At 48.3% G+C, this 10922-nt stretch overlaps 1 protein-coding gene across 5 annotated transcripts in view; it reads right to left on the bottom strand.

Annotated features, from left to right (window-relative positions):
* Nucleotides 1–412: 412 nt before the first annotated feature.
* PPP1R37 (protein phosphatase 1 regulatory subunit 37) overlaps nucleotides 413–10922 on the bottom strand; it is a 56662-nt gene continuing 46152 nt past the window's right edge. For 3 of the 5 annotated variants that reach the window (XM_035117124.2, XM_060275584.1, XM_060275586.1), the window contains 2 exons: nucleotides 8599–9574; nucleotides 2652–7264 (listed from right to left, as the gene is read on the bottom strand). In XM_035117124.2, coding sequence (XP_034973015.2) covers nucleotides 7158–7264; nucleotides 8599–9574 — 1083 coding nt within the window. In that variant the 3' untranslated portion in view covers nucleotides 2652–7157. Of the gene's footprint in view, nucleotides 2152–2651; nucleotides 7265–8229; nucleotides 8321–8598; nucleotides 9575–10922 lie in introns of those variants that run through there. The other 2 variants (XM_060275587.1, XM_035117126.2) reach the window with 2 other exon arrangements.

Here is a 10922-nt window from a genome sequence, read left to right as displayed (position 1 = left end):
TACCAGATAATTTTTAATTAATTAACATTTCCTCATTCATTATCACCATTTAATTATATCTATAAACTCAATTTTTAAATACTTATATTCTAATATATCTCCCCAACTTAGAATTTTTACCAACAATGAAACTGCATTTTAATACTTCATTCTCCCCCCTTCCCCTGGACCCAGATTCCCTAGATACCTCAGCAAATTCCATATTTCATGCCAGTGTCGGACATTTCCAGTCAGACCAGCCTAAATTTACATGATTAAGCATTTTATCCCCCTCCCACCCTTTCCAAAAACTTCCAGCAATATTTTTTAAAACCACTCTGCTGTTTCCACACTTTCCTTGCTGTTTCCCAACATCCCCCTTCTTCCTTCCCCTCAACCCAGAGCCTTCCCTGCACACCCTCTCTCACTGGGTGTGCAGAGACCCCCCCCCCTGGTTCTCCGTTGGAGAGTTCTTTTTTTAAGTCCAAAACTTGTCCCACATCTCCCACTTGTGGGGCATTTTGACAATCTTCTTCCCTCTCTTCTTTGCAATTTTGAAGTTTTTCTAAATTATCATTAATGTCTATCATTTTTATTTCTTCCTCCGTGTTGTCTGCGCAGGTCAGTTCTCTTCCAGAGTCCTTGTCCATATCTCCCTTCGTGTCCTCAAGTCTGTTGTTGATTTGTCGCACTTGTTCATTGTTCTTGACCAGCTGTCCCTTGATGTATAAAAGTTCCAAATAAATCTTTTGGTACTGTAAGTCCTGTACTGATGTTGAGACTGCCATCGTCCTTGCTCTCAAATCCCGTGGGAAAGCAGCAGATAATAAAACCAGATGTGACAGGTGTCAAATTCCCAGATGAAGTCCATTTTAAGTCCAGTCCTGGCTATTTCGTAAATCCAAATATCAATAACATAGTCTTTTCTTAATAATAGCAAAATATTGATCCATTCACTAATCTCTCCAGGGACCTAGTTCCAGTCTCCTGGAGGGTTTTAAGAGTCTGATTCTTGGTAAATTAGTTACTTCCTCTCTCTTCTCCTGCTGAGGATCAGGTTACTGCTTCACATAACAATCAAAGTGGGAGACCGACTTCCGTTTTTATAGTCACCCACCGTGTCCAATTTTTTTAAAAAAATATTGCCAATCAAGCTTTTTTACTTACGCTGAGTTTTGTTTTTTCCTGATCGTTGCTTTTTGCGGAAGGAATCCACCGCTCTCTGTGTGAAGACTCGGGACGTCGCTTCTGGAGGTAATGCTGGTGCCCAAGATGGCTCCCGCGACTGCGACTCCGCTGACTCTCAGGGACTCTGCTGAGCTCCCCGGGCAGCGGAGGAGTCGCGTCAGGAGCTCTGCAGGGCAAATTTGGCCCCCGGGAAGCTCAACCCGGGGTTCTATGGGGATCCGCGTGCCCCCGCGGTATTCCCCCCCTCCGCGAATGCCAGAAGCCCCGGAGCTCGGGGCTTCTGCGTCCTCACAGCAGCGCGATAGACCGGAAGTCCGCCAAAGCCTCCGTGTTTCTGTGGGACACTTCTCACACCAAGATGATCCAGCTTCCATCAGAATTCCCACTGGACAATGCGCAAGATAACTGACACAGGAGAAAAACCTTACCAATGCATACAATGCTGGGAGTGTATAATAATAATACCATCTACTTGAAAATCCAAATCAACAAACCTTTCTGCCAGAGAAACCTCTGGGATTGGGAGGGTGGGTTCCTCCGTCCATGGCTGCTGATATGTGTAAACTTAACCCCCCGAGAATAATAATAGCGGAAACAGGGAAACGCACAAGCCCAGCCTATGTCAGAAGGGAAACTTTATTTCAACTGAACATGGTATAAAGGGTTAAATGCATGAACACAAATTCCCTGGGATTTCCTTTTCTTGTTTAATAAATAAAGCTAGCTCCGAACCAAGGGTGAGCTTTCCCAAAATCAACAGGAAGAAATTATTCTCTCCTCCCACCAAAGTGCTGGAATGAGAGTTTTGGTATCTACGAAAAAAGAGAAGATTCACTGATGCTCTGGGTCATTCTTGATACCCACAAAACAATCCATCAATGGGACACCGGCAAGAATCGAACCTTGTTTTATATCCCAGGTCTCCGCCACTCAGGAATTCAAGGTAGCTTGCAAGCGCATGTTGGAAGCCTCCACATTCCAACCCTAAAAGAGAGAAGGGAAGGGCCTCAGCTCAATGGTAGAACTGCCTTGCATGCAGAAGGTTCGAGGTTCAATCCCCAACATCCCTACGCACGGTTGGCAGAGACTCCTCTCTGAAATTTGGAGAGCTGCTGCCAGTCTGTGTGGACACTACAGAGCTACATGACCTGATATAGCCTTAGGCAGCTTCCTATCTTCCAAGCTGCTCCCCTGCCTCATGTCCCCCTCTGATATGCCTTCTCAGAATTGGGGGGCGATGAGCAAGCCCTCCCTGCAAGCCCCCATCCTCTGTCTAGGCCAAATCCAGGAGCTGAAAGCACCAGTTACATCAGGAGGCTGGAGTTGCTTCCCACAGACAAGAGTTAACTTGCCTTTAAGAGAGGATCTTCACTGAGACGAATCATAGAGTTGGAAGGGATAAATAAAATACAGGGGAGGGTATGAATGCCACAGGAGAAGCCAATTAGAAGACAGCATAGGATCTCTTTATTAAACAAAAACAAAAACCCACAAGTTTGTCTCGTGTTCCATGAAGGCTGGGGGCAGGTGAACAAATGAACTTTCTCACGCAGCACTTGGTTAATACTATGAAATTTGCTCCCGTAAGATGTAGTGGCAGCCTCCAGCTTCGGTGGCTTTAAAGAGGATTTTGACAAATTCATGGAGGGCAAGGCTATCGATGGCTACCAGCCAGGGTGGCTATGCTCTGCCTCCAACAGTATTCAGAGGGAAGTACACCTCTGAATGCCAGTTGCTGAAGAATCGCAATTGCAGAGTGGGGCACTGTGGCACTCAGGTCCTGACTGGGTCCTGCTTCCCATTGGGGCATTTGGTCACTGTGAGAACATGACGTTGGACCATATGGGCTTTTGGTGTGCTGGAGATACAGGACTCTTGTATACCCCGAGCTCCTGGACACAGAATAGTTGGAGCTGATGAATCTTGCTCTGCTCCAGCTAAGCAATGTTTTGAGTCCTTACTCCTGCAGTAGTCCAGGTATATTTCTAGGCCCTGTAATTGTGGAGTTGGGCCCTCAAGGATCATCTCGTCCAACCCCCTGCAATGCAGAAATACACAGCTGAGCCATACGGGGATCAAACCTGCAATCCTGGAGTTATCATCGCCACACTCTAACCAACTGAGCTATCCAGGCAGTGTCAATATTTTCCTTTTTTGTGGGGGGAGGGTTTACAAAAAATAAACAATGAAACAGGGCTTGTTTATTTAAGAATGCACTTTTAAAACATGCATCAGAGATAAGCACATGAACAAGACCCCACCTTTCTGATGGCAGGAAGAAGTTTCAGAGGGGTTTAAAAGGGAAAAAAACTTAAGCTCGCATATATTACTACGTCACGAGGAATTCACTCTGCCATCTTTTCCTTTGGCTTCCTGACAGTTCCACCTTCTCACACCAGAGGGTGCTAGTCCAGTAGATTATTGCTTTTATTAGAAAGGGAAGGAAGGTTTCTGTAGGAAAGCTCTACACCTTGCCTGCTGATCTCTTCCTCATACTGCTTTCCTGGCGTCTCTCCTCCGGCAAGTAAGCACCCCCCCCCTTTACTTCCTTCCCTTGGAGCTGCGTAAGTGCACAATGCCTCCCCAGCTTCAGAGGCATCAATTCCTTTGCAAAGGATCAAGACCCATTGCTCCAATCCCTAATCTCTTCTCAGACCTATTTGCCCATGAAGCAACCAAACGCTAACAAGCAAAAAAACAAGCAACTGCATTGCCCGATAGGCTTGGAAGCAAAAGTTCAAGGATGAATGTGGCTGCGTAACGCAGTTGGGTGGAGGGAGAACCAGCAAAGCTGTTGTGCAGCCAGGCGATGAAAATGCAGTGTCTCTCCAAGCTTTTGGGAAAGCCAGAGACAAAAAAACAGAGTTTCTCCTGATGCTCATAGTTTAACCTGCAGAGTCCTCTCGTTCCACACCAAAATAAAATCCCAGTATGCACAATTCCTTTCCCTTCCTCTCCCTTCCTTTGCTTCCTCTCCCATTGATAAATTATGCTGGAAGATTTTTGAGGGCTCAGACCACTTTTTTTTTTTTTTTGCTTACGCCACTCTGTAAAATCACATTGTCACCCAACGGCAATACATAAATAAGGAGGATGTTGTGCAGAGACCCAACCCAGCCTCGGCACACTTTTCGATTCACAACACCGCTTATTTGGCGCCTGTTTTGCTGGCAAAACGTGACTGCGACATGGGGCAAGAACGGAGATTGTGCTTTGGACCCCCTTTCCCAAAAGAGACTGAGAGAAGCCACGTGATGAATGCAGCTTTTCATTTAATAGAAGACAGTTTCAACAAAAATAAAACTCCACACACACACACACACAAACAAAAAAAACAGAAAGGAATGACAAACTTTAGCAAAAATAAAACTGGGGGAGGAAAAGGAACACAAAATCAAACTGGTGCCATCTTCTTTTCTGTAAATGTAGTGTTAACGCAGCAAAAACTCCATGTGTTTCTGTGTGTCGGGGTGTGTGTGAGAGAAAAAGAATCATGGTCAAGCAGATGGTGGGCACACCAAGTTTTTGTTTTTCTCCCTCCTGCCTCTCCAGCCTGAATTTCCATGCAGCAAAAGTGCCCTTCAAGCTCCCTGATAAGATTTTTATTGCACTTAAGAAAAATAATAATAAAGTAAAAAGCATTAAGTTCTATGTCTACCCAACAGCTGCCACCCTCCCCCCACCCCACACTTTTAGGGGGTGTTGTGGTGGGGAAAACGGTTCCTCTGCTAAGTCTATACAAAAAAAGAGAGATTCCTTTTCGTTTTCGCTTCAGCTTCGGGGTTAGTACCGCAAATCTCCTGCGGAGATTTCGTTTCGTGTCAACAGGAGGAAAGCAGTCCATCGCTTGGGGGGGGGGGGAAGCGTGTTTCTTTTTCTTCCTTTCCTGCTAGCAACTGGGGTTAGAGTTGAGCGATCCCAGTGGGATTCCGTGAGAAAAGAATTTAAGGACCCAAAGAGAGGGCTTATTCTTCCCACCGCACCTAGGCTCAAAACAAAAAAAGATGGCCACTTGTTTTTACACCTGTCACCCTACAACACGGACTTCCCCATGCAAGGGGGGCTGGTTGCCCCGCCTCTCGTCAGTCCTGGTTTCCCATCTCGGCGGGCAAGCTTCTTCTCTTTTCTTTTGGAGGAAGACCTTGCCTATCAGGGCTAATCTTTGAGGCCATTTGAGCCTGGTTTTTGTGGAGCTTCCCGTAAATAGCCTTTGGGATCTCTTCCACTGGGTCTCAATGCACCACCGGGAGGGGGGCAGGGGGAGGTATTTTTTGGCTGCAAAAAGTCCTTCCCTGAGAAATAATCAACCGCCACCCACTCTCTAGCAATACACTTTCTGCAGCAACCCACCTCCTCCCCTCCCCTTTCGGTGCAGAACGGCCAGCCAGGAGACCCACAAAGCCTGGAGCATTTCCTCTGTGGAGCAAAACTTGGGAGAGCAGTTCACGTTTCAACTGGTGGTGTGTTTACCCCCTTTTCTCAAGGAAATCGAAGTTCCAGGGGGTGGGATGGGGTGCTGCTGTCAGGGATTCAACCTTCTTCTGCAAAAGTAGTGATTTTGGACCCTGAAAGGCCCTGGTGATAGCCAGGTAACACTCTATCATCACTGCACCTGGGTCCTTGTCCACAGCCGATGTACGCACAAGAACTGTGGGAAAGCCTACAACTTTTTGAAGAATAAAGTAACAATAAAAGATGAAAACTGCCCAAAAAATCAGCAGCATCCTAAGAAGTTTCTCACATCAGTTTTATCGCATGGGGTGAACAAAACGGGGTGGGGCGTGTCTCTCACGGTGCACACGTGCCATTTACGAAGTTTAACGGTCAGTTAAAATATTCGCTACTTCAACAGTCAAGCCATACACAGTATCATCCACATCGTCCAAAAGTTCGGCATGGTATGGCTTGAAGAACAAATCTTGCTAGGAGAGATGCAAGGAGTTTGCCTCATTCTCTCCACTGAAGGCCAGGAGAACCCGGATCAGTCGAAGCCACGGCAGTCCTCTTATTAGTGGGCAATGAGCAAACGTTGCCCATCAATGCACAAAAAGGCATCACATCACTCACACACACACACACACACACACACACACACACACACACGGGTGCGCGCTCTCTCTCTCTCTGCTTGCTGCAAACAACTTCACCAGGGAAAATCAGCTTCTTGGTGGCTTCCTGATTCGGTGCACTCTGCAAATTGGGAGGAAGCAGAACCTTTTCCTTTTCCTTTTCTTAAGGTGGTTGGAGGTTAAAAGGTGGGAGGAAAAACTGTTCCCATTCTGTTCAACAGACACCGAAGAAAAGACAAACAAACAAGGAGACGCAACTAAGGGAGGGCGGTGGGTGGGGAAAGAGAAACTGAAAAATAAAAATAAATAGTAGTCTGTGCTGTGGATTAAACAGCCTCAATAGTCTTGCTTGGCAAGGGAGCTACAGCATTATGACGCTCTCAGCCAGCGGGACCCAGGAGAGGCCTGCTCCTCTCGAAGCATTCATGGAAAACTGGACCTACTGGGACCTGCGGTGCTCGCGACACACACAAAGCAAACACACAGGGCCCTGTTCATCTGTAGTGTTTGCCCTTTTCCTTTTAAAGTTTCCCAGTTAGACTGGAGAGAGGCGGTGCCAACGATCCGAGTCCGCAAACCAGCCTCTGCCTTGTGAAATCACTTGCAAGGGGCATCCCCTTGCAAAAGGAAAAATGAAACAAAAACATTGCTGAGTTCCTCCCCCCGGCAAGAGTTCCAGGGAGACACAAAAAGCAGCAAAAGATGTCAAGAGTTCACCCTGAAGGAAGCTTTTCTCTTGGGTCAAGGTCTCCTTGGCTCTTCTGTTTCCTGAATCCCGACCCCCCTCCAAGCAGAACATCTTTTATCAGAGGGAAGACTTCGATAATGAGAATAAGGGGGTAGCGGCAGGGGAAAGGGTCACAGTTGGAAATGGATGCCGTTGGGACAGGTGGCGCTTGTCATGTTGCCTCTGTGTGGCAGTCAGGGGGGCGGTGTTGTTGTTTTCAGAATCACATGGTGAAGGGTGGAGGTAAAGCTAGGCAGGCGCTTCCCCAAAGAGACCCCATTGGATGCAGAATGGCCCAGAACTGAAAGAGAGAAAAGGAGAAGGTGGGGAGGGAAGCAAGAAAGATGTTCGGGAGACCAGAGTGGGAGGGCAACGCAAGCAGATATAGATCCATATCTAATTATAAATCACCAGCTTCTTACCAACTCATAAAAATGGCACAGTACTAAATTTTCAATGTACCGGTAGCTGCCTTGAAAAGGGGAGGGGGGGTTGAAACCCTTAAATAAAATTACATTACAATTCTCTTTAGCCCCCTTCCATTCTTAACTTCCTTCCTTCAATTTGTCCTGGGATGTTAGCACCACACCGACTGCTTCTGCTTCCCCATCCAGTAATATATTGAATAATAAATATGTATTTTGGGTTATCTCCATCTAGAAATACCACTACTCTAACAGCAGCTCAAGTATCCAGCCATCCCCATTCTGAGCCCTCACAAACACTTCCCTCCTCCTCTTGCTGTGCTACATTATATACGTTTTGGGTAAATATATATAATATATACATTTTAGGTAAATATATTTACCTGGACACCACCCAGATTTGTTTCTAACGCCATGAGATTGAGAAACTTGACTAAAAGGGCACACCAAACTTGAATTTTCAAAATGCTCAGGTCAGTCACCAGATTCTGCTAAAGCAGGGTTTCCCAAACTTGGGTCTGCAGCTGTTTTTGGACTACAATTCCCATCATCCCTGACCACTGGTCCCGCTAGCTAGGGATGATGGGAGCTGTTGTCCAAAAACCCAAGTATGGGAAACCCTGTGCTTACTTACTTAGAAAGTGAAAATCTCACTGAACCCAGCAGGACTTGATTCCTGCATAAGGGTATTCAGGATTAATGCTTTCTAGGTGACGTTCTGCTGGTGCAGCAATACAAGGATGGAGAGCTCCTGCCCCCCCCCCTGGTTATCCTTCCTGGAGCCCCCTCTTTTAGCAGACATCATATTCCCTCTGCCCATTTTGACACGCAACTCCCTTACCTAAAGTGTCACATTGGCTCCTGTCCCATCTCTAGGCTTGCTTCCAAGAGTAATTCCTCCAGCTCCTTCTCGTTCTTGGAACAGTTTAGCTCTGAAAAGCAGAGTGAAAAGGCAGAGTGTGAGCCAGGTACTCGCCCTGCTCCCAAGGAGTGTCTAAACCTGGCCTTTGCTTCTGTGTTCAAAATCCCTGTGAAATCCGTAGTCATCTGCCTATTAGGAGGCAAGACTCCATACGGCTGAGCCCACCCCACCCACACAGCTTCCCGCTGGTTTCATTCCTTGACACAATAAGAGTAGGGTGGAGCCTGTTTGATACCCTATATAAACACCTCTCCCAGAATGCAAAGCGTGCTCTCTCTATGTGCTTACCATGTTCTACAGAGCAACTGTCCATTTTCCCATCATGCCCTGAGGGAGCATCTGGTAGTGCATGAACAAACTCCATCCTTAGTCCGTTAGGCAGCAGAGAGCTGTGAACACCGCTCTCACACGGCCCAGAGTTCATCTTTTCTGCCCCCAAAACAGGGCTTGGTGTGGAGGGAGAGGTTTCTGAGCCAGCCGCCCGCTTGGGAACAGCCTCTGTCGCTTGTCCATCTGAGCATTCAGTCTTTGCTGGCTGAGCCTGCGGGACTGGAGGGTCGCTCGGCTTTGGCGGAGAAGCCCGTGGAGGAAGAGGGCTCCCCTCTTGCCGCGTATCAGCACCCTCTGGCACTGCCTTCTCCGGCAGGCTCTCCACCCGCGTAACAACAAATATTTTGTGGCCTCGCCCAGGGCTGGAGACCGCAATCCTCCTCTCATTCCCGGGAGAGCTGGCCTGGGCTGGAGGCCCACTGGTGACTCCCAATCGAGATTCACATTTTATTTCTTCTGTGGTGTTCAAGGGGGGCAGCACTCTGCTTTCGGGGCTAAGGGCACCGCTGGTCTTTGAGGGGGAAGGTGGCTTGGGCAAGTCACCCGCGTGATCAGGGCTGCTGAGCTTCTGAGGTGATGTCGGGAGAGCCTTCATCACCAGCTTTTCATCCTCTTCTTCGTCTGTGTCCGAATCGGAGTCTGAGGACTCGTCGTTGCCACTAGCTCTCTTGTCGGCCGCCCCGTTCTCCTGGGAGGGCGGTGCCTCCCTGATTTCCTCCCCCTCTTCCGGCATGGGCGCCATGTCACCGTTCTGCCCCTCGTCCTCCACCGCCCCCTCCTCAAGGGGCTCCGTGATGGTGATTTCGGGCATGGAGGCCGACTGCTGGAGCTGCTGCTCCTTCTCCTCCTTCTCTTTGGCAAGGACAAAGTTGCGCTTGCAGCCGTTCTGGATCTCCGTCAAGAGGGCCTTCTGCGTCTCGATAAAGCTCTTCACCTGCAAAAGGAAGAAAGGCAAGCGGGTGAGCGGCACAGCAGCTGAAAGGCACAGGGGCGCCATTTATTGTAAAGCTCGGGTAGGCAAAACATTTTTCAGCCTGAGGGGCCCACAGCCTCCTGGACAACTTTTGGGGGGAGGGGGCAAAGTTGGCAAAGCAAGGAATGTGAATTTTATTTTTCAATGCCAGGTTAGCTTCTCCACATGTTCATGCACCTCCTCTCTATCTTCCATGCAAGCAAGTATTGTCAGAGCCTCAAGGACATTTTCCAGCTTAGGCAAAACATTCCAGGAGGGAAGGAAATGGGGCCAGTAGGGGATAGGCTGGGGAGGTTGTGTGTGGTGGGGGGAGAGTGGCATGGGGCAGACAGAAAGGCTTGGGGGGCTGCATTTGGCCCAAGTGAGGGTCCCAACCATTGTTGTAAGGGAAGCTGGCACAGAGCCTGAAGGTGGGAGTTTTGATGAGTTCAGCCTTGCCTGCTTGAGTTCAGATGCTGCGTGGGTTGGAAGAAATCAGAGAGCTTTTATGCTGGAGGGGATCAAAAGACCACTGTGGCCCCGGACAAATTACACATGCAGAAGCCTTGCAAAGTATGGGCCTCCATGGGCAGTACAGGGGGAGGGAAAAACACATGTTTGAATGCTCATCAAATATCATAGACTGTAAAATTGGAAGGGATCCTGAGGGTCCTCTAATCCAACCCTCCTCAATGCAGGAATCTCAACTTAAACATCCACAACAGATGGCCATCCAACCTCTGCATGAAAACCCCCAATGAAGGAGAGTCCGCCACCTCCCCAGGGAGTCCATTCCAGTCACACAGCGCATACTGCCAGAAAATTCGTCCTGATTTTGCTGATGTGCCCCTTTTCTCCCTGCGACAAGTTTCAGTGTGGGGGTGCATCTCTCGGGGGCCTCTCTGTGGCTACAACTGCCTCATTGAGTTCACACCTGGGAGTAGCTGAGAGATGTGGAACTGACAGATCTGCATTTTCCTAAATTGTAAGTGTACTTTTGAGAATAAAGAGTTAATTACTTACTCCAGATATCCCTTGCCTGACAATACCATGATAGACCACAGGAAGCTAGTCTGGCTACTAGTGTACCTAGATCAGTATCGCCCGCACTGACTGGCAACAGCTCTCACCAGGGTTCCAGGCAGAGTCTCTCCCATCTCTACATGGGAGATGCTGGAGGCTGAACCTGGACTACTCCGCGTGCAAATCATGTGCTCTGCCATTGCGCCACAGCTCTTCCACATGGCGAAGGCCTTCCACAAGTGGGAAGGGACAAAGAGAAGCCAAATGCCTGACACAACTGGAGTTTTTCTACCTGCCTACAGCACAC

This window comes from Zootoca vivipara, chromosome 6 (assembly GCF_963506605.1).
Source record: "Zootoca vivipara chromosome 6, rZooViv1.1, whole genome shotgun sequence".
Classification (NCBI taxonomy): Eukaryota; Metazoa; Chordata; class Lepidosauria; order Squamata; family Lacertidae; genus Zootoca; species Zootoca vivipara.
Note: the sequence above shows the minus strand (reverse complement) of the source record. Positions and strands in the feature narration are given on the sequence as shown.